At 44.2% G+C, this 26,822-nt stretch overlaps 2 protein-coding genes across 2 annotated transcripts in view; one reads left to right on the top strand and one right to left on the bottom strand.

The window, feature by feature from the left end:
* NT5C2 (5'-nucleotidase, cytosolic II) overlaps positions 1–12,602 on the bottom strand; it is a 141,413-nt gene extending 128,811 nt beyond the window's left edge. The window contains exon 1 of the mRNA XM_035724147.1: positions 12,502–12,602. The gene's annotated coding sequence lies outside the window, so the exon portion shown is untranslated. The remainder of the gene's footprint in view (positions 1–12,501) is intronic.
* INA (internexin neuronal intermediate filament protein alpha) lies at positions 12,502–25,606 on the top strand. The gene is made up of 3 exons (XM_027591642.2): positions 12,502–13,621; positions 22,155–22,279; positions 23,595–25,606. Exons 1-3 carry the CDS (start codon positions 12,557–12,559, stop codon positions 23,902–23,904), a joined length of 1,500 nt encoding a protein of 499 aa, XP_027447443.1. The 5' UTR covers positions 12,502–12,556; the 3' UTR covers positions 23,905–25,606.
* Positions 25,607–26,822: the final 1,216 nt, after the last annotated feature.

Here is a 26,822-nt window from a genome sequence, read left to right on the forward strand (position 1 = left end):
GCGTGCTTCTTCCTCTCCCTCTGCCGCTCCTCCTACTTGTGCTCTCTGTCAAATAAATAAATAAAATCTTTTTTTGAAAAGTGTTCTTGGGGCACCTGGGTGGCTCTGCGCAAAGCCTGCTTCTCCCTCTCCCACTCCCCCTGCTTGTGTTCCTGCTCTCGCTGTCTCTGTCAAATAAATAAATAAAATCTTTAAAAAAAAAGTGTTCTCTCCTCTTGTATGTTTTGCGAGAGTTTGAGAAGGATTACTGCTGATTCTTCTTTAAACGTCTGATAGAATTTACTAGTGAAAGCATCTGGTCCCAGGATTTTGTTGTTTTTGTTGAGAGTTTTTTGCTTATTGATTTAATCTCATTACTTATTATTGGTCTATTAGTGTCTAGTGTTCTGAAAAAGTTGATTCTAATGGTTTTTGCCACATTTTTTGTTGCTATTATGAAGGGATGAACTTTTGGATTTCCTTACTCTACTGTTTCGCTGATGTCCCTTCAATATGACTTATTATTGGCAATGTTAACCTGATCACTTGGTTAAGGTAGTGTCTGCAAGTTTTCTCTACTGCAAAGTGGAGAAAATAGTAAAAACTATTTTTTAAAAAATAGGGCAATTAGAAGGCTTTTAGAATGATCAGATGAGAAATAATATATATCAATGGCAGTTAAGAATGGAGAGAAGTGGACAGAAAACCTTGCAACAGGATATGGTCAATTAGGAATCAGAGAATCTTAGAAGGTGACCTTTGAGATTATCTGGGGCAACTCTTATGTTTCAGAAGAGGGAGATGAGAACTGAGGACACTGTTATTTGCCCAAGCTCACACTGAGTTAGCGACTATACTAGCCAAGGTGACTCTAGGTTATGCTGCAGTAAGTCAGTCCCCAGTCTCCAGGGCCTAACCCACAGAAGTTTATTTCCTACTCACAAAAAGTCTTTGTTTGGTGAACACTACATCCTCTGTCATAGTCACAGAACTAGGAATGGTCTGATAAGACCCATAATCCAGTCCTTTTTGTGACAGTTTATGGTAAGTGGAACCCACTTCATGCATTTGCTCACACCTGTGTTCTATCTTCTTGTTATTGTAGACTTGGCAAGAGAACTGACAACAGATTTTCAGTCTTGAGAGAAACAACCTCATTCAGAAACTGTAAGTAGGCAGCTTGAAATAAGCTGGGGATGTTTCAAGCAACTCCAAACTACATATCACCATATGGCAACTATTTGCATAATTTAAAAAATATGTGCAGAAATATCTGCATAGTACACATCAACTCAGAATATACACCTGTGCTCCATGACTTGTGAAGTCACAGAAGTAGAGGCAGGCCATAGGGTTATAGTACAATGGACAGACAGCCTCATAGCAGAGCACAGGAGAGCTGATCTAGAAGGATGAAGTCAATGACTCCCAGGGCACCTGCCCGCCATGCTCCCAACCTACTCCCGAGAGAAGCAGGCCTTTACCATTAAAAGCCATATTCAATAGCATGGGACTTACCACCCTGGCCACACTGATCAGAGAAGGGGAAGATGCTTGACTCAAGGGCAGCTAATGTCTAGGGGAGCAGGTGGCTTATGAGGTGGTATGATATGAAATGATTGGAGATTAACCAGGCCAATCAGAAAATAGAGATTTTTGAAGATAGTCTGTCAGCTGACAGTGGGCACAGGAAATGAAGGGCACAGAGAAAAGATAGCATGTCCTTGAAACAGTAGAAATCTGGCGTCAACAAAAGCCTGAGTGTTGCCTCTCAAAAAGTGAGTAGGTGGTTGGTAGTGCCAGACCATACAGAAGCCGTGGAAACAGAATATCACTGAGTTGGCAAAATGGCCGACTATCAGAAAATTAGCAAATTACTGCCATGAAGGGGGCAATGAGATATTTGGGTCCCTAGAGTTGTGATTAGATTCCAAACTGCTTTTAAGTCCCCAGTCAGCCCAGTCATATAGCTATTCCTGAACCTCTAGCCCTGTTGCTGAGAAGTCTGTCTTCTTTAATTCTCTAAGGTTCCTTACAATCACCCCTCATTACTTCTGGTGACCTCAGTGAATATATCCTTTGCAACCACAAGACTCTATTAGGCCATAGAAAGAAATGAAGTTCTAATACATGCTACAACATGGATGAATCTTGAAAACATTATGCTGAATAGAATTCAGACACAAGAGAATAAATAAATAAATAAATAGAATTCAGACACTTCTAGCCCTGTTGCTGAGAAGTCTGTCTTCTTTAATTCTCTAAGGTTCCTTACAATCACCCCTCATTACTTCTGGTGACCTCAGTGACTATGTCCTTTGCAACCACAAGACTCTATTAGGCCATAGAAAGAAATGAAGTTCTAATACATGCTACAACATGGATGAATCTTGAAAACATTATGCTGAATAGAATTCAGACACAAGAGAATAAATAAAGAGAATTAAGACACATTCCACTTACATGAGGTATCTAGAATAATCAAGATCAAAGAGACAGAATGTAGAATAGAAGTTACCAAGGGCTGGGGTCGGGGGAATTGGGGAGTTATTACTTAATGAAAGTTTCTGTTTGGAATGATGAAAAAGTTTTAGAAATAGTGGCCACTATTTAGTGGCAATGATTACATGACATTGTGAAAGTACTTACCACCACTGAATTGTACATTTTAAAATTGTTTAAATAGCTCATGTTCTGAATATGTTACCACACACACAAAAATCCATTAGGGATGCAGTATGATGGAAGGAACAGCAGCGCAGAGTCAGAGAAAGTGGGTTCAAGACTCAGTTCTGCCATTTTCTAGCTGTGTCACTTTAGGCAAGTTACCCAACTTCTTAGTATATTCATTTGAAAAACAGAGATAATAAAACCCTTTCTAAGTTTATTGTGAGTAACAATGAAGAAAAACGTATTAAATCATTACATAAACATCTTCTGAAAATGGTCTAGTGACTTGCTATGCATAGTTGGAGGGAAGACAACAGGTCTCTGTATTCTCATTTAGGAAGGTAAGGTGCACTGGTGTGAACAGTGTGAAGCTCACCACGTCTGCTTTCAGAGACCAGACTTCACTGAATGCCCCTCTTCTCTACTTCATTCTGCCATTGCCTCTCTAGCCCCTTTTGGGTCCCCAGTGCTCTGCTGTTCTCTCTTCCTCTAGTCTCTATGGAGACCAGCCCTTAGGAGGGATTATTTTTTCATTCAAACTAAAGTCCCTTTGTTCCCCTTCCCAGAGTATACCTGTGTTTAGGCCTTTTCTCTTTCCATGGAGGGAAAAGCTTGATCCATTGAAGTTTGCTGAATTGAACTGAAAGATTTTTTTTTTAGGCATCAGCAGACATGTGGGTATAAGAAATGCTGGAGGAAAGAGAGGCCTCCAAGCCCTCTGTATCTCTCACAGCCAAGCTGTTAATAATCCTGAAATATTTGCTGACTGGGATCCTTTCTCTGGGCATCAGCAAAAGGCAGCGGGTGGACTAAATGGTTTTTCAAATTCAATTCCATTCTGACATTCTACAAAGTCTAGTAAGTAGGGAGCGCACCAGGAAAGCTGGAGAGCTGTCCAAGGTCCTGAAGTGTAACTGAGCAGCAGAGCCTCTTTGTAGGCTCCTGAGGCCTTGGCAACTCTGGTTCAGCCTAAACTCAGATTTAGAAGAGGTGGATGAACAGATAATTCTGAGAAGGGGAAAGGATGACAGAGAGAGAATTACAAAAATACACAGAACCTTTTGGATAGGCTTAAGCACAGAGAGACTGTTGAGGCCAAAACACAAAAACCTTTTTTTAATTTTTTTTATTTTTTAACAACTTTTTTTAAAGATTTTATTTATTTATTTGAGAGAGAGAGAATGAGAGATAGAAAGCACGAGAGGGAAGAGGGTCAGAGGGAGAAGCAGACTCCCCGCTGAGCAGGAAGCCCGATGTGGGACTCGATCCCGGGACTCCAGGATCATGACCTGAGCCGAAGGCAGTCGCTTAACCAACAGAGCCACCCAGGTGCCCCAGAAACCTTTTTTTTATCCAAAAACTTTTGTTTTGATTTTAAGAATGGTTACCAAGATAGCCCAAATGCCTTAAGCAAAAATATGGCACAAGTGAAAAGGAAAAAAACCTGTGTGTCAAATAATGCAATGCAAAACCATGTAAACACAAATTTATAAGCAAAACTACAACCACATAGATTGATGTGTCACCATCAACTGAGCCATACCAATGGAGTCATAGCTCTTTATTTTTACCTTCTATATAGATAGAAATAGTTTAATTTTTATGAACAGAAGACAGTTGGAAGTATGACTTAGTCTGATGTCACATTATTTCATGTGTCTTTGCTAAAAATATACCTTCTCCAGAAAGTTTGGAGCCTGATCCTCCTTACCTGCCTTATTTATATGCTCATACAAGCATATTTTCATCAAGGCAAAAGAAACTTTGCTGAAAAAATAACTAGTCTAAAACCAGACACAGAGAGGGGATGGGTTTCCCTCTGAGTTCTTAGCATATATGGTCTGCAGTCAAATACATACTGCCTAATGGTAGTCCTTAGGTTAGGACCTCAAGTTAGCCATAACTCTCCAACTAATCACAAGTTCTTTAAGAGTAGCGAGTCTCCTACACAGACACACAGTGCCAAACAGGCAGCTGGACACACATAGTAAGTGTTCCATGTTGGCTGGTTGACTGCTTAAGGCAAAAGTAGAAATGGAAGCTGGACTTCATTCGGGTGATGTATTTTCTTTTTCTTTCTTTTTAAAAAATTAGAGTGTTTTTTTGTTTTTAAGATTGTATTTATTTATTTGACAGAGAGAGACACAGCGAGAGAGGGAACACAAGCAGGGAGAGTAGGAGAGGGAGAAGCTGGCTTCCCGCTGAGCAGGGAGCCCAATGCGGGGCTCGATCCCAGGACCCTGGGATCATGACCTGAGCTGAAGTCAGACGCTTAATGACTGAGCCACCCAGGTGCCCCAAGACTATTTTTAATAGGAAAAAACTAAAACAACATAAAAGTCCAACAAGAGACTGATAAATTATGGCACATCCATGCACTATACTGGATTGTAAAAAGAAGTAAATAGATCTAGATACCTGCTATGGGAAAATGGCCACAATGAATGACATTTTAAAAAGCTGCAGAACAGTATATAAGATTCATATGATTCTGTATTTATAAAAATTTGAGAATAGTGACACTTTTTATCACTTCTATATTCATTGCTGTAATTCAAGCAGTTGGCATAGAGCCAAGGTTCAGTAAATGTTTGTTAAAGGACTAGATAACACCAAGAACTCAGAGTAGCACTTAAAATACTCCCAACAAAGTGTGAATTCTGACCTTTTTCTGTTACTCTAGAAAAAACAGGATTTTCCTATTTTGGGGCAGAAAGGAGGGAGGAGAAGACTTTAAATTAGATGAAACTGGGAGAACATTAGATTCAAGGTCATTGGTTCAATCCTAGATTTGGGTGACACTTTTTAAAAAAATTTACTTATTATTTGAGAGGCGTGGCGGGGTATGGGGGAGGGAGAGAGAATTTTTTTTAATGTTTTATTTATTTATTCATGAAAGTCAGAGAGAGAGAGAGAGAGAGAGAGAGGCAGAGGAAGAGGGAGAAGCAGGCTCCCCGCCTAGCAGGGAGCCCGATGCAGGACTCGATCCCAGGACCCTGGGATCATAACCTGAGGCGAAGGCAGACGTTTAACCATCTGAGCCACCCAGGCGCCCCAAGAGAATCTTTTTTTAAGATTTTGTTTATTTGTTTATTTATTTATTTGTCAGAGAGAAAGAGAAAGAACAAGCAGGGGGAGTGGCAGGTTGAGGGAGAAGCAGGCTCCCCGCTGAGCAAGGAGCCCAACTGGGGACTCAATCCCAGAACCCTGTGATCAGGACCTGAGCTAAAGGCAGATGCTCAACCAACTGAGCCACCCAGGCATACTGCGAGAGAGAATCTTAAGCAGGTTCCACACCGAGTGCAGAACCAGACATGGGGCTTGATCCCACAACCCTGAAATCATGACCTGAGCCAAAATCAAGAGTCAGATGCTTAACCAACTGAGTCACCCAGGCGCCTCTATCTTTTTTGCTTACTTTCTATCTACCTATCCATCTATATATTAACCAACGTTCCTAACTTTTTATTTGAAAAATTTCAAACCTAGAGAAAAGTTGCAAGGCTAATAAAATAAACATCTGTATTCACCAACTGTTAACTTTTTGCCACATTTGTTTTATCTGTGTGTGTGTGTGTGTGTGTGTGTTTGCTAAACCATCTGAGAGTAAGTTATATAAACCATGACACTGCAATCCAAAATACTTCAGCATGTATCTCCAAAGAACATTTGCCTATTTATAAATTTTTTTCCCAAAGAACTATTTCTTACTTTGAAATAGTTTAAGACTCACAAGAAGTTGCAAAAATAGTACAGAAAGTTCCCAGGTACCATTCACCCAGCTTGCTCTCCATGATAACATCTTATATAACCATAGTACATTATCAAAACCAGGAAAATGACACTGACACAGCAAATTAATTCAACTACAGATCTTATTTGGATTTCACTAGGTTTCTCAGTTTCTCTTTCTCTCATTCTATGAATTTTTCACATGTATAGATTTGAGTAACAGAAGTGCTCCATCACCACACACAAAAAAAACCCCTGCATGTTACCCCTTTATAGTCACATCCTCCCCAAAAATCCTAATCAATCAACCCCTAATCTGTTCTCCATCACTATAATTTTGTCACTTTGAGAATGTTACACAAATGGAATCATTTATCATGTAATTTTATGAGATCAGCACAATGCCCTTGTGATTCATCCAAGTTGTTGAGAATTATTCAATAGTTGATTCTTTTTAATTTTTAATTTTAATTATTTTTTTAAAGATTTTATTTATTTATTTGAGAGAGAGAGAGAATGAGAGATAGAGAGCATGAGAGGGAAGAGGTTCAGAGGGAGAAGCAGACTCCCCGCTGAGCAGGGAGCCAGATGCGGGACTCGATCCCGGGACTCCAGGATCATGACCTGAGCCGAAGGCAGTCGCTTAACCAACTGAGCCACCCAGGCGCCCAATTTTAATTGTTTTAATAGTTGATTGTTTTCAATACTGAGTAGTATTACATTGGGCAGTTGGTTTATCCACTCACCTGTTGAAGGACATTTGGGTTGTTTCCTGTTTTTGTCTATTATCAAGAAAGCTACTATGGATGTACAGAGTTTTTGTAGGTTTTCATTTTTCTTTTTCTTTTTTAAAGATTTTATTTATTTGAGAAAGAGAGAGAGCACGAGTTGGGTGGGGAGGGGCAGAGGAAGAAGCAGACTCCCTGCTGAGCAGAGAGCCTGATGCAGGACTCAATCCCAGGACCCTGAGATCATGACCTGAGCCTAAGGGAGCTGCTTAACCAACTGAGCCACTCAGGTGCTCCGTTTTTGTTTTTTTCTAGGCTAAATACTCAGGAGTGAGATTGCTGGGTCATATGGTAAACATATGTTTAACTTCATAAGAAACCGCCAAAATGTCTTCCAGAGTGGTTGTATCATTTTACAATCCTACCAGCAACAGATAAGAGATCCAGATGCTCTGAATCCTTGTAAGCAGTTGGTATTGTCAATATTTTGTTTCATTCAGTAGATAGCCACCTATCTAGTAGGTAGATAGTATATATCATTGGGGTTTTCACTTGCATTTCCCTAATGGCTAGTGATACTGAACATATTTTCATATACTTATTTGCCATCTTTATATTCCCTTTGGTAAAATGTCTGTTCAAATCTTTTGCCCATTTTCTAACTGGAATGTTTCTTACTGCTGTGTTTAGAGATCTTTATATATTATGGATACAAATCCTTTGTGGGATATATGATTTGCAAACATTTTCTCCCAGTCTATGGTTTTTCTTTTCATCATCATCTTCTTCTTTTTATCTTCTTAATAAGGTCTTTTGCAGACAAAAAATTTTTTAGTTTTGATGAAGTCAAATCTATTGATTTCTTTTAAGGGTTGCGCCCTTGGTGACTCCAAGTAGTTGTACAGAAAAGAATTTTTTTAAAGATTTTATTTATTTATTTGAGAGAGAGAGAGGGAGAGGAAGACAGAGAGCACAAGCAGAGTTAGGGGCAGAGGGAGAGGCAGAGGGAGAAGCAGACTCCCGCTGAGCAGGGAGCCTAATGTGGAGCTCGATCTCAGGACCCTGAGATTATGACCTGAGCCAAAGGCAGAGGTTTAACCAACTGAGCCACCCAGGTGCCCCCGAAAAAGAATTTTCAACCATTTTTTTCACCTTACATGTGTTTAATACTGTGACAGATGTTGAGAGAGATTCACAGATGTAGAAGAAGAGTTGTGCTCAAGGGACTTTCAGTTAAGCTTAGACAAGCACACAAATAATTAACAGCAGAAGATGGCAGGTAGGGGCGCCTGGCTCAGCAGGTAGGTAATTATTAGTCATGTGAGTACTGAAAAGGCTATGGGTAGGAGGAGTTGAATTCATGGGAGGGAAGCATCACCTTACTTCTGAAATAGCAGGGAAGGCTTCATGGAGGAGGTGGTATTTGAGCCTTAAGGATTTCAACAGTTGAAGTAGGGGCAGAGAAGGAAATACCAAGAAGAAAGAATTGCACAAGTGGAGAAATGGGTAGGACAGAAAAGTAAACATCAAGAAGTGGGCTGGGGTGGAGGGGCTAAAGGCTAGATAAGTTCACTTTTAAATATACAGTACTTGAAGACCAGCAAGCATCGATGAGGAGATGTCCAACAGGCAGTTGGAGATGTGAGATTAAAGTTGGAAATTGGAACTAAGGATTTGAGCATCATCAGCATAGGTCAGGCCTTTTGTTTTATTTTTTTATTTTTTTTTAATATTTATTTATTTGAGAGAGCGAGAATGAGAGAGAGAGAGTACACGATAGGGGGGAGGGTCAGAGGGAGAAGCAGGCTCCCCGCCGAGCAGGGAGTCCGATGCGGGACTCGATCCTGGGAGTCCGGGATCATGACCTGAGCTGAAGGCAGTCGCCCAACCAACTGAGCCACCCAGGCGCCCAGGCCTGTTGTTTTACACCCCACAGCAACTTGGACTTTCCTTCAGAGCACTTGTCACAACTATAATTAATAATTCACTGTGTAATTCATTGTTTAATCTCTATCTGTCTTGCTAGGATTCCAGTCTCATGGAGCAGAGTCTATGTCTGCCTTATTCCTAGCACCTAGTCCAGTGCCTTGTACTCAGAAATATTTGCAGAATGAATAAAGAAGGTGATAGTTCTAATAGCCATCATTTATTGAGCATGCACATGGCAGGCATGGTATACCCACTCTGTATATATTCTCATTTAAACCTCAGGGAAATCTCATGAAAGGCACGTCAAGGCTTCTCAGAACTAAATTCAAGGGTCTGGGGTAAGGCCCAAGAATCTGAATTTAAGTACCCAGGGACTTCTAATGAGCAGTCAGATTTGGAAACCACTCAGGGTGGCTAGTTTCATTGAAATTTTACAGATAAAGAAACTAAGGTTCAGCAAACAACAGTGATTTATTCAAAGTCCCATGGCTAGAAAGGGCCATGATGCAAAACTAGATCCCTTAGGGAGAGAATTTTACCACAAGCCTCCTTGCCTCTGCAAGACATAAGATCTGAAAAAGAGTTTATGAGGGAAGAGCAGAAGGCCAAAAATTGAATCTTCGAAACCAAGGTGAGTAGTGAGCACTGCCAGATGCCACAGAGAGGCCAGAGGATGTAGCATGAGGGAGAACCTGGGGATGACCAACCCATGTGTCTACAGCGCCTGGGTCTGACATTACAGGAAGATGAAGACACGGCCTTTGCATAGGGCAGGGCATTCCCTCAAGAAACCTGGCCAGCTGGAAGAAACTGTCATTTGAGGCTTAGCCAAGATCACTCCTTGGTAATAGAGCGTTGTGCTAAAAATATTAAAGCCAAACATCTGGGCCTGTGGGGTGGTATGCCAAGAAAGGGGAGGTACAAGTCCCACGGGGGAATCTCAGTTTGGAATCTAGGACAGACTGTTTAGAAATTACAAAATGCAGCCCACTCTAGATTTTCCAGACCACTACCCCTTTGTTGTATTATTCAGGCCTTTTGCCTCACTTCTGCTTTGTGTGTGTTTTACCTTTGGAGTACTGCTTCTATTGGAGAATGGAAAGAGAAAGAAAGGTAAAACGCCAACCAGGACATTTTGCTGATTTTTAGTTATTCAGTCCTGAATAAGAGGAATTATTCTCCTGCGTTATTCTCAGTTGAAATGAGACTGGAACTAGAGCCCAGAAGTAAGATCTAGTTATCTGTGGCTGTTTCTACTCACCATACTCACGCCGGCCTCAGGTACCCCAATCAAGGTTGGCTGTGTCCTCTTTGCCAAGGGGCAGCCTGAAGGCCTGTGGAAGGAAATGGTGGACAGTTTCCTGCAATCCCATCACTAGCCCCAATTCATATCCTGTTGATGGTAGATGGGAAGCAATGTCCCTTTATTTGAAAGAGGACAATGATGACAAAAACCCCTTATACCTATACAGCTTACAAAGCACCTTCACATGCATCAACTCACTCTTTCATGACCTTGGGAAGTAGGTATTGTTATCCCTACAAGCTTGGTAAGTGCAGAAGCCACAATTCAAACCCATCACCTCTGACTCTTTGAATTACAAACCAGCCTGCTACTTTGTTATTGGCCAAAACTCTTTGGAAGCCCACTTATTAGCCTTACGCTGGCTGCATGGAAATTAATCAGACTTCAAGAGCCTCACTGCTCTAAGAAGTACAATTAGGTAGTGAGGAAACAATGTATATTTGCTTGCTTAGTGACCTTGTGCAGAGTGCTGCAGCTGAGCCCTGGTTTCTGATCTCTAAGATGGGGGTAAAGGGCCACCCTGAAGAGTGGTCAGAAGGAAGTAAACCTATATGCAAAAGTCCTGGCACAACGGGTAGCTGAGAGTCATTACTTGGTAGTGTTAGCTAGCACTCTTTCATCCTCACCAGGTATTTCTGAGCCTAGTGAACACAGAATTAAGCTCAGGTCTTGGTCTGTGATAAGGAACCAGGGGGACAGGCTGTGGCACAGCCTGACTAGCTTCCACGACATCAAGTATAAAGCCAAGAAATATGTTCCAAAGTCCCATAGGACTCCCCTTCTCCCTTCCTTTAGTGGCCTGTCTCAGGTACCATTTCCCTGTGTGAAGTTAAAACTTGTCCTAGAACTACGTCCTTGAGATTCCAAATCAAAAAGGCCTTCAGTCTGGAATTCTGGAGTCTACTAAAAAGTTCTTCCTACTCCCTGTCCTAAGCCATAGCCACATCCTGAGAGATACTATAAGCTAGAAGGTGATGCACACTACAGATTCTACAGACTCCTCCCAGCCTTCATCTCTCCAGATCCCATTCTTTGACACCCCCCACCCCCACCCTGTGTTGTAGGAGGCCTGCCCTGTGGCCAAGACTCCTGGAGTTTAATGTTTGCAGAGGCCTCTTTTGTTCAAAAAGAGATCTCCACAGGAAGGGGCGCTCCTAAACCAGACGAGGATTTACACAGCCTGAAATCTCTATTACCTACATGGCCAGATAGGTAAAGTAAATGAATTAAGAAGGTGAGCGTTATTCAATGGAGAGTGGTGGGGGCTGTGGTGAACCCATCCCCATCGGGAGCTCCGGGGTGGGGATGGGCATACAGGCCACCTCCCAGAAAAACCCTAACTCTGGGTGGAGGCGAGGAGGACAGGGTCAAGGGAAGCGACAGAGCCATGTGGTCTGTCGATGGGAAACCCGTTTACTTATACAAATGTCAGGGGCACTTCAGTTTTGCCCACTGCAGCCATCCAACCTGTTTCCTGCGCTTCCTTCTACTCTCTGCAACTCAGGCCCGTGTTCTTTATCTATCTACCTTCTTTTCCCGGGCGTCACAAGCATTCCACCCAGCCACCAGCCCTGGGCGCTTCCGAGAGCTGCAGAGGAACAGCTGATGAGATGAGCTCTGATGTAGACCCACTCTACCCCCTGGGAACCCCGAGCTGGCTGAGGAAAGGGACCAAAGCCTGAGGGAAGAGACAAAGTCCCCACTCTAACTGGAAAAACAGGGCCTCACCCTCAGGAGCTCCCGGGGAGGGATGGGCGGACGTACGGACACCTCCCAGAAAACCCTAACTCCAGCTGGGTTAAAGGGGGGAAGGAGGACAGGGTCAAGGTAAAAGACAGAGCCGAGTGGTCTCCGGATGGGAAACCCCAGTCGTTTAGGCACCCCGCCCCTCAAGTCAGTCCCAAACCAGACAATTCTTGGGGAGGGGCGCTGCGGTCAGGGAGCATCTTCTACGCAAATCGCTTTGTCTCCGCGAACTAGGTCCGCCGCGCGCGCGCAGCTGCAGTTGTCATTGCGCTTCCCCGCCCCCGCTCCTGGATGCCCCCCTTCCCTCTCTCCACCAGACCCGGAGCAGAAGCTCCGCCCCCAACGCACCGCCCCATCCCCGGCGCCTTAAAACCCGGTGCACACCGCCCAGCCGCGCCCCGTCTGGCGCACCTCTTCTCTCTGTATCTTCAGCCGCAGCCGCTCTCCCGGCCCTGGTCCCGGCACCATGAGCTTCGGCTCGGAGCACTACCTGTGTGCCTCCTCCTCCTACCGCAAAGTGTTTGGAGATGGCTCTCGCCTGTCCTCGCGCCTCTCCAGCGCCGGTGGCGCCGGTAGCTTCCGCTCGCAGTCGCTGTCCCGCTGCAATGTGACCTCCTCGGCCGCCTGCTCCTCGGCCTCGTCGCTTGGCCTAGGCCTGGCCTACCGCCGGCCCCCGGCGTCCGACGGGCTGGACCTGAGTCAGGCGGCGGCGCGCACCAACGAGTACAAGATCATCCGCACCAATGAGAAGGAGCAGCTGCAGGGCCTCAACGACCGCTTCGCAGTGTTCATCGAGAAGGTGCACCAGCTGGAGACACAGAACCGCGCGCTCGAGGCCGAGCTGGCCGCGCTGCGGCAGCGCCACGCCGAACCGTCGCGCGTGGGCGAGCTCTTCCAGCGCGAGCTGCGCGACCTGCGCGCGCAGCTGGAGGAAGCGAGCTCGGCGCGCGCGCAGGCCCTGCTCGAGCGCGACGGGCTGGCCGAGGAGGTGCAGCGGCTTCGGGCGCGCTGCGAGGAGGAAAGCCGAGGGCGCGAAGGCGCGGAGCGCGCCCTGAAGGCGCAGCAGCGTGACGTGGACGGCGCCACGCTGGCCCGCCTGGACCTGGAGAAGAAGGTGGAGTCGCTGCTGGACGAGCTGGCCTTCGTGCGCCAGGTGCACGACGAGGAGGTGGCCGAGCTGCTGGCCACGCTGCAGGCATCGTCGCAGGCCGCGGCCGAGGTGGACGTGGCTGTGGCCAAACCAGACCTGAGTTCGGCGCTGAGGGAGATCCGCGCCCAATATGAGTCCCTGGCTGCCAAGAACCTCCAGTCAGCCGAGGAGTGGTACAAGTCCAAGTTTGCCAACCTGAATGAGCAGGCAGCGCGCAGCACCGAGGCCATCCGGGCCAGCCGCGAGGAGATTCACGAATACCGGCGTCAGCTGCAGGCACGCACCATCGAGATTGAGGGGCTGCGTGGGGCCAACGAGTCCTTGGAGAGGCAGATCCTGGAGCTGGAGGAGCGGCACAGTGCAGAGGTGGCTAGCTACCAGGTAAGGGCTGGAACGCTGCAATGGGAGGGGCGCCCTGTTCTCTCCCCAACCTACCTGCGCCTTCCCACACAAATCCCCCCCTAGGGGGGCCCTAGGAACTGAGAGGAGGGGGGAAGAACCCCAACTGGAGGCACTGGCAAACAAAAAGCCCTTGACTCTACACTATTCATTCTAGAGTCCTGGTCACCCTCTTTCCTTGCCCGTCATGTCCCTGTCCGAGCCCTTTTAGAAAACACCCTTAAGCTTATGTTTTTCAGAATCCAAAAATCTAATTCATGCCTCCCTGTCCGCAAGTGGACATAAACACCCTGGTGTCCTGAAGAACAGTCCCCCACCCAAAGTAGGAGTGAACCCAATGCAGTTGGGTTACAGTCTCTCATGTTGGCAGTGCTGTCTCGGCTGTCTGGATTGTTTGGTTGACTTTGAAAGGCTTTCTGTGCGCCCCGGAATTGATATTTATGGAGTATGGTCTGCGCTAGAGAGAAGAATGCTGGACTGAACTGGGAAGGGTTCTGCCCAATCATTTTTTTGACTTTTGCCTTCAAAAGAGTAGAGATTGGGAGCCAAGGAGCTGGGTGATTGGGCTGGTTACAACTTCCCTTCTCTACCCTCTTCCCCTCCCGACACACACACACACACACACACACACACACACACACACACACACACACACACACACACACACACACACACACACACGTTTCCGTGTCTACCTACTGCTGGATATTTCTTTAGAAAGCTTTACACCACTTAGCAAATGGGAATGGTCGGGGCGCTGTCCTCGGTCCTGATCTAGAGTTCTTTCCATCTCAGAAATGATGTGTCTCCCATCTCATGTCCTAGTTATGACTCTCTAGGCAATTAAGTGTTTTTGGGGTGTGTGTGTGTGTGTGTGTGTGTGTGTGTGTGTGTGTGTGTGTGTGTGTGTGTGTGTGTGTGTGTGTGTGTGTGTGTGTGTGTGTGTGTGTTCTGCAACACCACCACATCAGTCTTGGCTACCTGCAATCAAAGGTCACCTCATGGACAGCATCAATTTTCACTGTCATGGATGGCTTAGCACTTAGCAAAAACCACTTAATCTGCTCAGCAGCAGTGAGGTCCCACTTGAAAATTCACATCTCTTTAACAATTTTCCATCCTCAGTGCATGTTGTAAATCACAGAGATGGGTGATTCTATCTTTGTTATAGGCCACTTATTTTTTACATCTTTGCATGTCCTCTAAGCGCCTATGAAGGTATTGATTGGATCTTTCTTCCTTTTCTCTCCAAACAAAGGCCACTGCATCTTCAGTTTTACTATATAGGGCATTCTGGGCTATGACCACAAAGGGTACAGAGGCAGGAGAAAAGAAAGGAATCTAAATAGTGTGGTTCAGTTTCAAGGTCCAATCAAAGCTCCATTGGGTAGGATGGTAAGAATTCAGAATTTTGCAATAATTCATTCTGGCCAAGATTGAAGTTTACATTTGATGAAATTAACAGGGTTTGGGAACATTAATCAAATAGAACCAAGAAAGAAGTAAAACCTCAAAAGTACTATTTTAGTGTACAGCTAAAGAATTATTATTGGTGTGCAGGTATTTATTGTCCATTATAAACTGCCCCATTTGCTAAAAGAAGAAAGCTTGCCTGGACCATTTGTTTTGGTTATTTGGAATTACAGTACTATTCAAGTAAATACTTCTCTTCTGCTTCAAAAGCTGTAACTTGAATTTTTCACTGTGTGGCCTAGCTCCTTCATGGCCTGAATGAATCACATTTAGTTAACTGAGATTTCATGTGTTCTTCTAGAAGCCTCAAAAGATGAGCTAGGTGGTCTTCTGAAGGACTAGCCCAGTATTTCTACAAAAAAGGCTAATTTGGGCACCTGGGTGGCTCAGTTGGTTAAGCGACTGCCTTCGGCTCAGGTCATGATCCCAGAGTCCTGGGATCGAGTCCCACATCAGGCTCCCAGCTCAGCGGGGAGCCTGCTTCTCCCTCTGACCCTCTCTCCTCTCATGCTGTTTCTCTCTCTCTCTCTCTCTCAAATAAATAAATAAATAAAATCTTTTTTAAAAATTTAAAAAAAAGCTAACTTATCTACAACTACAACTTCCATCTGAATTGGGCTTTGCCATGCCCTCTGTTTGCTTGGTATAGCCTGACATTCTAAGAGGTAGTGACAGTATTGTCTGACTTGTTTTGTTTGCTTTAAAAGGCTTTCAGTGTCAGACAATAGTAGGGCCATCCAGACACAGTCTGCAGGAAACAAACAAACAAAAACCCTACAGAAACTGCGGCATCTGCAGCTCTGCAGTGTGCCCCCGTCCATGTTAGCCTTCAGAGCCTCAGTGGACCTGCTGGTGGAATGCAAGACCAGATGAGACAACAGAGAGCTATTTCCTACCCCTTGGGACTTCAGGCTGAGGAGGGGTTCACATCCTTTCCTGCTGATCCTGAAGGCCTGAAGTCACAAGGGTATCCTCTGGCTGTTTTCTCTAACAGTTTTAGCAGTGTTGGCCAAGATGAAAAGCCTCCTTCTCCACAGTGAGATTCAGCCATTGTTTTCTTGCCCTCTCCCCGCTCCCCTTCCACTGCAGTAATGGGAGGCTGTTCTCTTTCTACTGCTTCAGAGATTAGTGATAGGCCCATTTTCCTTTGCAAGCTTGCCACCCTCTAAGAGGCAGAGGAAAGCCCCATTCACATTTCCCCTGCCCAGAATGCTGACAGCCTATTCAAGGACAGAAAGCTTATTACATTTTTGAAAAGGTAAAGAATGATTCAAGGTGACATAGTAAGTACACAATGATCCATGAGAGAGTCCAAATCAGGCGACAGGAAAAATTATGAAGAGCTAGGGCCATTGTCTTCAAAAGCCAAATGTAGCCACCCTCTATAGCTGAACACTTTTCCATTTCTGATCCAGGGTGAATCTGGTTCCTGCGTAGCTGCTTTACCACCATTAGAGGCCCTGTTCTACCAAAGACGCCTAAGGGTATTTTTGGCAGGATACTGGAGGGCTTGGCCCTGTACTATGGTCAGTCTTGGAAAACCAAAGCTTTCCTTGAAAGACCTTGCTGAACAATCAAGCTCACCATTAGTTAATGCTCCCCAGGGAGAGGAGCCAAGTCTGCCCTCTTCCCTCCAGTATGAGATTGGAATACAATGGAAGGAAAGAGCAAAAAGGGGCTGGCCCCTTGGAGATTGGGGGGTGAAAGTAGCCGCATATAAATCTATGGCTTGATAGATTTATCTCTGAAACTAGAATTCAAGAAGAAACCACATCCGGTCCTTTTTTCTTTTTATCTCTTCCATGTGTTCTTAGTTTTGTTTTTGCCCCTCCCTGTCTCATTGTATTACTGTCACCAAGGCCACCTTGATAACTCCTCTACAGAAATAAACTTGTAGTTCCTAGACCCATTGATCCACCAAGATCACTTGGGGGCTTAACAAAAAAAAAATTCTCAGGCCTACTCCCAGCGATTTGAACTCAGTAGTTCCAGGAGCGGCCCAGGAATATGCATTTTCAGTAAAAGTGCTGCATCCTATTGTTCTCGGGCTGATTTGGGGGTAACACTAACCTAAACCACATTTCACAATATAAACCAGCTCACATAATGCAAGATTTTAAAGTATGGTAGGGAAAAAGGAAGAAAGGAAGGAAGCAAGCAAGCAAAGACAGTAGGGAGAATAAGGCATATGGGTGGTCCACATATAAACATCCTCCCTACTCGCCCAGTAAATCTGGAGGAGCTCTTTCAGACTGTGCTGCGCTCACTACTTCTGCTCACCTGGCTGAGGGCTCCCAGAAGTGACGAAATCCATAGCACTGTCTGTGGTTCCTTTTCTCCACTGCAGATGCTTGGGTGGCCTGGTCTTTCTCTTATTCCTGGCCTGCATCCTTCCAGCCCTTGGGAAGATGCTCAGCACTTATCTTAGCTACTACTCCAGGAGAGACCCCAGCTGGAACTGGGAGTGCCTCTGCCATTCCCTCAGGCTAAGCCAGCAGCAGCTGCGTGGTTGGGGGAGGGGGTAGACTGCAGCGCTCTGCTCAGATTTCCAGCTGGAGGCCATCTTTGGCAGGGCTTTTGAAGGGCAATGTGAGACAGTCTGGTGTGGGCTGAAGAGAGCGCAAACAAAGGGACTAGACGTAGAAGACCAATGGTCAGCAGTCAGCCCAGTTCCTTTTGAAAGGAGCAGAGTCATGCTTATTGTCTACTCTGATCCATAAAACAGACATGTGAACTGTGTAACATAAAAACTCAAGGAAATCTCTTCTATCTAGAACTCAGCTCCCAACAACCTTTTATTCAGCAAACACAGCTCTGAAACAAAAATATTGTCTTAAAAAGGACCTTATTAACCTGCTGATGAGACAAAACGTCCATGTCCAAATCACATATTGGGAAGTTGACCCCTCTGATGCTCCTAACTTATTCATTCTTACTTTACATGATTCTAAAGCATTTTGTCTTTTGAATTTTAAGCATGCTGCAAGATAGAGAAGAGGGACCAATGGAATCAGGCATCATGGAGAACCAGTAGCATTAGTTCAACTTTCAGAACAAAGAAGACCAATAAGTAGCAAGCACTAATGCAAACACTGCTCTTTGGGGCCAGTTAGGGTAGAAATAAACAATCTGATACACCGGACGCCTGGGTGGCTCAGTTGTTAAGCGTCGGCTTTCAGCTCAGGTCATGATCCCAGGGTCCTGGGATCGAGCCCCGCATCGGGCTCCCTGCTCAGTGGGAAGCCTGCTTCTCCCTCTCCCACTCCCCCTGCTTGTGTTCCTGCTCTCGCTATCTCTCTCTGTCAAATAAATAAATAAAATCTTTAAAAAAAAAACAATCTGATGTACCTCCGTTGACCTAAAGGATAAAGGACGTCATAGAATTATAGAAAAATAATTGATCATTATCATAACCTGTAGTTGCTAAGAAAGGTTGCATTATGTTTATGTCCTAATTAAGAATGGTACACCCCCCCCATGGGGCATCGGGCTGGCTCAGTCGGAGGAGCGTGCTGCTCTTGATCTCAGGGTCCTGAGTTTGAGCCCCATGTTGGATATAGAGATTACTTCAATAAATAAATATTTTTTTAAAAATGGTACAAGCCCCTTTAGAAAGGTTTTTTAATTCAAAATCATTATTTTTAAAAAATCTGGTGCTTTAAGGAATATGACTTCAACTATCTAATATTAACATTTTATTATACATTGCTTTCCTTAGTAATCCAAGGGGTTGTAGGGAGGGATCATGATTAATTTGTCCATATGATTAAAGAGGGCATAGAGTCACATGATATGACTCTGTAACAATCATTTATTGCACAATTTCTATGTGACAAGTGCTGTTTTAATGCCTGTTATCTAATTTAACAGATAAGGGACTCACAATAATGTGAGGTGCCTTAAATTGGAATCCTAACTTGAGGATCTTAGAACACCTCAGAAAAGAATAAATATTATAATTTTCCACAGGTAGAAATGGAAATTTTGAAGAAACTAAAATACAGAAAACTGACTGTGGTGTGTTGGATATTTGAGGCAGGGCAAGAAATGCAACCCAAAGATCCTGATGAAATCCTCCTCTTTTCCTCAGATTTCATTTCTCCTGTCCTTTGCATACTGAGAAATCTTCTTCCCCTTTTTCCCTTTCCCTTTACCACAGTAATATTGCTTCTCTTACCCCAGTGCATCACTAGCAGACTTGCTTGTAGGTTAGTTTAACCTCAACTAACAACCATCAAGTTAAATGTTTGGTAGAAATCATTTTAAGCCCTTATGATCTCCTAACACACTTTGGAATATTTCCATCACTGTGCATGTAATATGTATTTTCCCCACTGCTTGTCATTCCTTGCTGTGTACCCATCAGTTGATTGAGTCTCTCCTTTGCGGCATTCCCGTCAATATTTATAGAACAGGTAGGAGGTATGAATTTTCATTCTTTCTGCAGATTCTCTTGATTTAGAATTTTGCACATCCCCCACCCCTGATGTTATCAGCCCTGCTTTCCACCATCACTTCATCATCCCCACACGGGAAGTTACAAGGGCACCTCACTACTTACTTCTTGAGGTTTCTGATGTTTATCTGCATCACTGTTTCACAAAAGTTACTCTCAATTGCTGTGTTCTTCATGTCGACAGACTTGCAACTGTATTATATGGGTTATTTGCTCACATCTTTTCAGGTCAGAGGAAAAGCAGTGCTCGTGTAACACCGTTCATTCATTTAATGATTACTCACGGAACATCTACAGTGTGCATTGTGCTAGGCTCTGGGCTTCCAGGGGTTAGCCAAACAGAATCAGCCCCCGTTTTCCATGTAGATTACATTCTAGAGTAGGAGTTCTCTGACAATAGTGACTTGTCTTCCAGGGGACACTCAGCAATGTCTGGGGACATTGTTGGTTATCACCACTGGGAGGGAGGGTGCATGCTACTAGTGGGTAGAGGTCAGGGATGCTGCTAAATGTCCTATAATTCACAGGACAACCCCCCACCGCAAAGAATTATCCAGCCCCAAATGTCCACAGTGCCTAGGTGGAAAACCCATGAGATAGAGGAAGGTGACAGAAAATAAACTAGTAAAGTAATAAAAGAATGAGAAAATTTCAGATAATGATTAAGAGCTAAGAGCAGAGTGGCCACTTTCAAGTGTGTGCTTTCTTCTAATTTGTCCTCCCGCTGGAGATGCCCTTTTCTCATTTGCACAAAGCCCCTTCATGGGCCACCGTCCTGGCTTGAGGTACACTAGCATGCTAGATCCGTGTGGAAAGGGTACTTAAATTGGACATAAAGGAAGACTGAGTACAGGGCATTTGAACTGAATCTTCGATGACTCAAAGTCAGTCACAGAAGACCCACTACAGAACATTCCAGAGGAAATAGCTAGCCTAAAGGGCCTGAGGCAGCAATGAATTTAGGTAGTTTAAGGAGCAAAAGAGAAAGCCAGAGTAGCTGAAACATTTCTAGCAAGAGGAATAGTATAGGCCACGCTGAGGAGTTTGGACTTGATTGTAAAGCTGTTAGAGGGTTTCAAGCAGGTGAGCAACTGGATCTGCTGTGTTTTTTTTTTTAAAAGACCCTCTGGGGGCACCTGGGTGGCTCATTCGGTTAAGTGTCGGCTCTAGGTTTCGGCTCAGGTCGTGATCTCATGGGTCATGGAATCAAGCCCGGAGTCGGGCTCTGCGCTCAGTGGGGAGCCTGCTTGAAGATTCTTTCCCTCTGTCCCTCCACGTGAACACTACCCACCCCCACCCCCCCCGCACCGAGTGTGCATATACACGCTCTCTCTCTCTCAAATAAATAAATTTTTTAAAAAAAGTTTAAAAGACCCTCTGGCTACTCAAGAATCAAAAAGTTAAAACTATTTTTTGGGCACCTGGGTGGTGCAGTTGGTTAAGCCCCAGACTCTTAGTTTCTGCTCAGGTGGTGATCTCAGTCAGGGTCGTGTGATCGAGCCCTGCTTTGAGCTCTGCAAGGAGTCTGCTTTGAGTTTCTCTCTCCCTCTCCCCTCCCCCTCCTGCTTGTGCTCTCTCTCTCTCTCTCTTTTTCTCTCAAATAAATAAATCTTAAGAAAAAATTTTGAGCTATTTTCTTCTGTGTCTGGGTTTGCACCTGAAAGAATTTGGAACAAAACTATTATATGGACCTAGTTTCTTTTTTCTTTTTATTTTGTAAAAAGATTTGATTTATTTATTTGGGGGGGAGAGAGAGAGAGAGAGAGAGCAAGCTCAAGTGGGGGGAGGGGCAGAGGGAGAGAAGCCCAAGCGGACTCTACAGTGAGTGTGGAGCCCAGCACAGGGCTCGATCTCATGACACCGAGATCATGACCTGAGCCGAAATCAAGAGCCGGCTGCCCGACTGAGCCACCCAGGTGCCCCCTAGTTTCTTTCTTAAAAATATAATGTCAGTCTGCCATTTGGATTTAAATAATTCCATGGAGTATTTCTGCTTCCTCCTTATCCGTTACATAAGATGCTTTCAGTAAGGTGACTGAGTAGCAGACTTTGAGGAAACCATCAAGACAAATGGAGGCAGAGAAGACTTGCTGTCCTCTCTGTGCTTTTCACAGTTGGAATTTTCTGAGTCTAAGCTCCTAACCTGAGGCTTTGGGTTTTGGCAAGGACATGTAACAACTGAATTATTCAGCAGGAATGCAACAAGCAAGGAAGGGATGAGAAGTAGGTTTGTTTTTGTTTTTTTTTTTTAAGTTTTTACTTAAATACCAGTCAGTTAATATACAGTGTGGTATCAGTTTCAGGTATAAGTTTAACAAGAGAGAGAGAAAATATCTCCCTCATGTGCATTCGAGAACCATGTGCTGCACAGTATAAGTTCCCAACCCTTACCATGCATCCAAATCTCCTGGGGACCTTATGAAACAGTGCAGGTTCTGGGACCCCACCCCAGAACAAATGAATCAGAATCTGGGCTGGGGGACAGGCCTGGATTTTTAATGTGTAGTCAGGGTTGAGAATCCTTGCTTTGTGGAAATCTCACTGAATTTCACCTGGTTCAAATATGTTGGATATGTTACTTTTCAGGATAGCGTTGGGCAGCTGGAGAATGATCTGAGGAACACCAAGAGTGAGATGGCACGCCACCTTCGGGAATACCAGGACTTGCTCAATGTCAAAATGGCTCTTGATATTGAGATAGCAGCTTACAGGTATTTCAAAGGGCATGCTCACCCTCACCCACGCAGATCCAGGCACCTGGGGCATAGCTACCCAAATAAGTGGATAAGTGGTTTTATAGTCTCTCTGATTGCTGATGCATGAGAAGGGCTGAGGAAAGTCATCCCCAACCCCTTCCAGGAGAGCTGACTCCTCTGTCCCTCAGCTTCTTTATATCCCAACTCCACTTTACAAGTCCTGGGGTAGTCTACCTACCTCTGCTAGGATTGAAGGAGATAACCTGAGTATGCAGAGGTTGACCTAAAACCCATCAGACTCTAACTTTTAAAAATAGGGCTTATACAACATAGAATGTCCTAATAGGTGAGGTATCCCTCTGAATTTCTACTCAATGTTCAAGTGAATATTTACCTTAAAAAAAGATAATAACAGTAGCTACTATTTTTTGAATGGCTACTATGTGCCAGGCACTATATTAGATACTGTATTTAAATTATCTAGGTATCTGGTCATATTATTTCCATTTTGCAGACGAGGTGACTTGAATCACAGACTGACTATGTGACTTGTTCTGAGTCACAGTGCTGGTAAAGGGAAGAGCTCAGCTTCAATCCAGATCTGAGAATTTTTTTTTCTTTTACACTATGTATACTTCTTCAAAACAAAACTCCAAGAGTATTTGATAGTGTCTTGAGTGTCTGATTTTAAAGAAAAGATGATAAAAATTATTAGAGATAAGAGAAACAAGGCATTGGGGCCACTCTTATGATGCTGATTAGGCTTGGCTGAGAAAAAGTCTGGTATCTGGAACAGTTGCACTCGCTGGTTTTTGAAGTTGCTGGTTCCATTCCCTTTGTACTCTACGTTGATAAAGTACAAATCTCAAGCTCAGCCTGAATGAGGTAGCTCCTTCCTCCTATGTGGACGTCTCACCTCCTTATCCCTGTTGCACTTAAGGTTTTAATTAGTAAGATTACTTCTCCATAGAGCTTTGTAGATTCTTAAGTGCTAAAAATGGGTGTGGATGAGGCCAAGGGGAACTGTACAAAAATTCCTTTTTGAACATATTTGTGAATAGGATAGTTTTCCCTTTGACAGTGCTTTCAACACAGCTGATGTGTGAGTGTGTGTGAGCATGCATGTACGTGCATGTGTGTATGCATGTGCTAGATAAACTCCAAGTCTTTGAACCTTGGAAGTCAAAATTTTTTGGTCTCAACCTCATGGAGAAACTACAGAGTCTTATGGTATCTTTCTAAAATGAATAGGAACTGGAGGGTTGAGTTATTTTTTTTAAAAAAAGTTACCAGTTGACTTCCTAAGACGTTTTCTCTGTTGGATTTACAGGAAACTACTGGAAGGCGAGGAGACACGTTTTAGCACCAGTGGATTAAGCATTTCAGGGCTGAATCCACCCCCCAATACAGCTTATCTGCTCCCACCTAGAGTCCTCAGTTCTACAACCTCCAAAGTCTCATCCCCTGGGCTGTCTCTTAAGAAAGAGGAGGAGGGAGAGGAGGCTTCTAAGGCGGCCTCAAAGAAGACCTCCCAGATAGGGGAAAGTTTTGAAGAAATACTGGAGGAGACAGTAATATCTACTAAGAAAACCGAGAAATCAATTATAGAAGAAAGCACCACTTCAAGCCAAAAAATATAATTCTGTTTCTTAAAAAAAAAAAAATTAATGCTTAAGAGGGAATAATATGCATTTGACTTGTTAAAGAGCCTATTCCTGAACCAAAACACCTGTCACCACTATAAAATGTCTTCAAGGCTTCAGTTTCCTATTTAGCATTGAATACTTCACTTTCTCTAATAAGAAAACCACTCCTTAGGTTGGAGCAAAGTGCAGTCCTAGAGCAAATCACAGAGGAGTTATCTAAGAACTCAGCTTTCTCAGCTAAAGCTCAGGCTTCGCAGCGTTAGATGATTCAGGTACAGAGGAAGTACAAACTAAGGTGCTAAATCTGTGATCATCGTCATTTGCTGTGAATTGAAATTAAAACTTATATTCGCTCACTATACCCAGACATCCATCCAGCTATATAGTCTCATTCTAGGTCCCGAACACATAAGATCACTGCCAAAGATAAACCCATGGTTCGCATCCGGCACCACTCCGACAAAACTGCTTCACAAGTGATAGGTGTTTGTTTAACACCATTTCCTCCCACCCCTCGCAATTCCATCTATCCTTTTTCTTCCATTCAGGAAAAAAAAAAAGGCTAGTGTAGTATTCTTCCCCCTTAAACACAGGTTCTTCTCCAAAGAACTTACCCCCTTTAGCTCTCTTTGTTCAATGGGTAAAATTAGATGCATGTTGACCATTTCTGTGATTCGTGTGATGACTTCTCCCTGCCCATTCCATGTCCTTCCAATTCTGTAAGTAAAGAAAAATGGCAGTGATGAGTTTTAAGGGTTGTCCCCAACAAATAATGAAAAGAGTCCCTAGATTTTAGGCTTTCAGCTTATTCAAATCCATTTAATTGGGGGGGGAGTATTAAGAATGTAGTTTGTTCACTTTAACTTTAGAAACATGGTCATAGTGCCCCAAGCTGTGATTAAGCTGACCTTAGATTTAGTAGTAGAAGCTAGAAGAGGGGTGAGTATTTGTGTGAATGGAAAAAGCCAAGGTCTCATTGATCTGTGTGAGTTCATTTGTGGTGATCTAGAATTAGCTGTTTCATGCCCTTACCCTTAGAACCCACAGAGCCCCTTTCCCACTGTCTCGGTCCTAAAGAGGCCTTGCTTTCACTCTCCTCTGCCTTTTAAGAGTGCTAGGTATAATTATGTTATCACCAGGACACAAGGCTACCGCCCAAAAGTAAAAGGAATCGCGTCTGGTCAATCAACACCACCAGCAAACATAAAAAATCTTTCTCGTTTCTAAAAGAGCCCTGCCCCACGGTTTTCCCATTGCTGCATGCTTGGTGGGGTCTCCTTTCCCTACTGGGGAGGCAGTGCCGCTCAGCCTGGAGAAGGGCACCCGTGCTCCTACTCATGTGCTAGGAAGTACACTCTGGAGAGTCCGCTTTTTCATCTGCCCAACTGTGTAGCAGCCACATCGCCCTGTCTTCCACATGTGCCAGGTTTGATGTAGGGCTAATTCTCTCCTGCAGTCCCTTCCCGCAGACCTAAAGAGTTGCCGTGTCTCTGTCACACACCTCCATTGAAAGTGCTGTTGTGACAGGTCGTGATGCTTTTACTGGACTTTCTTATCCTAGGTCCTGCTTCAGTGGTTCGAGGAACTGGAAAGATACTTTCTCTTCTTCCTTTCCCTCACTCCATCCCTGTCTTTACTCCCCACATTTACTGTAACACATTAGTAAGATAAGAATTAAAAGTCACACGAATCCCACCAACATAACTTGTGTTCTGTGGTTTTTGCTGCTACAGTTGAGAAAAGTGCTGTTTTGGGGGCACCTGGTCGGTTTAGTTGGTAAAGCATGTGACTCAATCTCAGGGTTGTGAGTTCAAGCCCTATGTTGGGCCTAAAGCTTACTTAAAAAACAGAGAGGGGCGCCTGGGTGGCTCTGTCAGTTAAGCGTCTGCCTTTGACTCAGGTCATGATCTCAGGGTCCTGAGATGGAGCCCCATGATGGGCTCCCTGCTCCACGGGGAGTCTGCTTCTCCCTCTCCCTCTGCCCCTCCCCCTGTTCATGTTCTCTCTCTCAAATAAATAAAATCTTTAAAAGAGAGAAGCACTGTTTTGGTTTAGTGAGACGGCTGTACCCCAAATAATTTAGGAGTTGTATATTCTCTGCTCCTTGCATCCGCATTTAGAGTTTTGTTTTTTACCCCTTGCCAAGGCTTTGGAGGTATATAGTCTGCATGTGTTTACACTGTCTGAAACACATAATGCATTAAGTGGACGGTTTATGGCAGGGAGTAGAGAAATCAAATCAAACAAATGATGCAAGACAACATTCTGTGCCTGGATAATGACTGAACTAGCTTAACTTGAATATTTCTGAGAATGAAGTGGCAGAACGCATATGATAAAAGGCAGTTCAAAACAGTAAGAATCTTTTCTCTGTTTTTGAAGATGGGGTTATACTTCTGCAGAACCCATATGTTTAAGTAGAACATAGGCAGCAGTAATAGAATTTTCCTCTACTGTAATGATTCTTAACCTTTTATGGATTACAGACCCCTTGGAGAAAACTATGGACACTTTTCCCAGAAAAATACACAAAACTTTGTACATGCCAAGGGGCTTGGCGTCCCATGTTGAACCATCTGCCTCTGGTGCCCAGAAGTCCATGGACTCCAAGTTGGGATTCCCTAATGCCATGTCAGGTTCCAGGATGGAGACTAAATGAGGGGAATACACTGATGCTGGTATGAAGCTGGAGCTTGCTGAATCCTGAACGAGATTGTCATTCTCAGTGCATCTGGTTAAGAGCACTCACATGACACGCAAAGATACATTCGTCGTACTGCTTGGGAAAGAGATGTTAGTCCTGCATCAACAATGAGAGTTTTATAACAATTAAACATCTTTTAGGACCTATTAAGGAACAATAATAATCTCATCAATACAGAGGTTTGCAATACAGATATTGGTTGCCACTT

The sequence above is a fragment of the Zalophus californianus genome, chromosome 15 (genome assembly GCF_009762305.2).
Source record: "Zalophus californianus isolate mZalCal1 chromosome 15, mZalCal1.pri.v2, whole genome shotgun sequence".
NCBI classification, from domain to species: Eukaryota; Metazoa; Chordata; class Mammalia; order Carnivora; family Otariidae; genus Zalophus; species Zalophus californianus.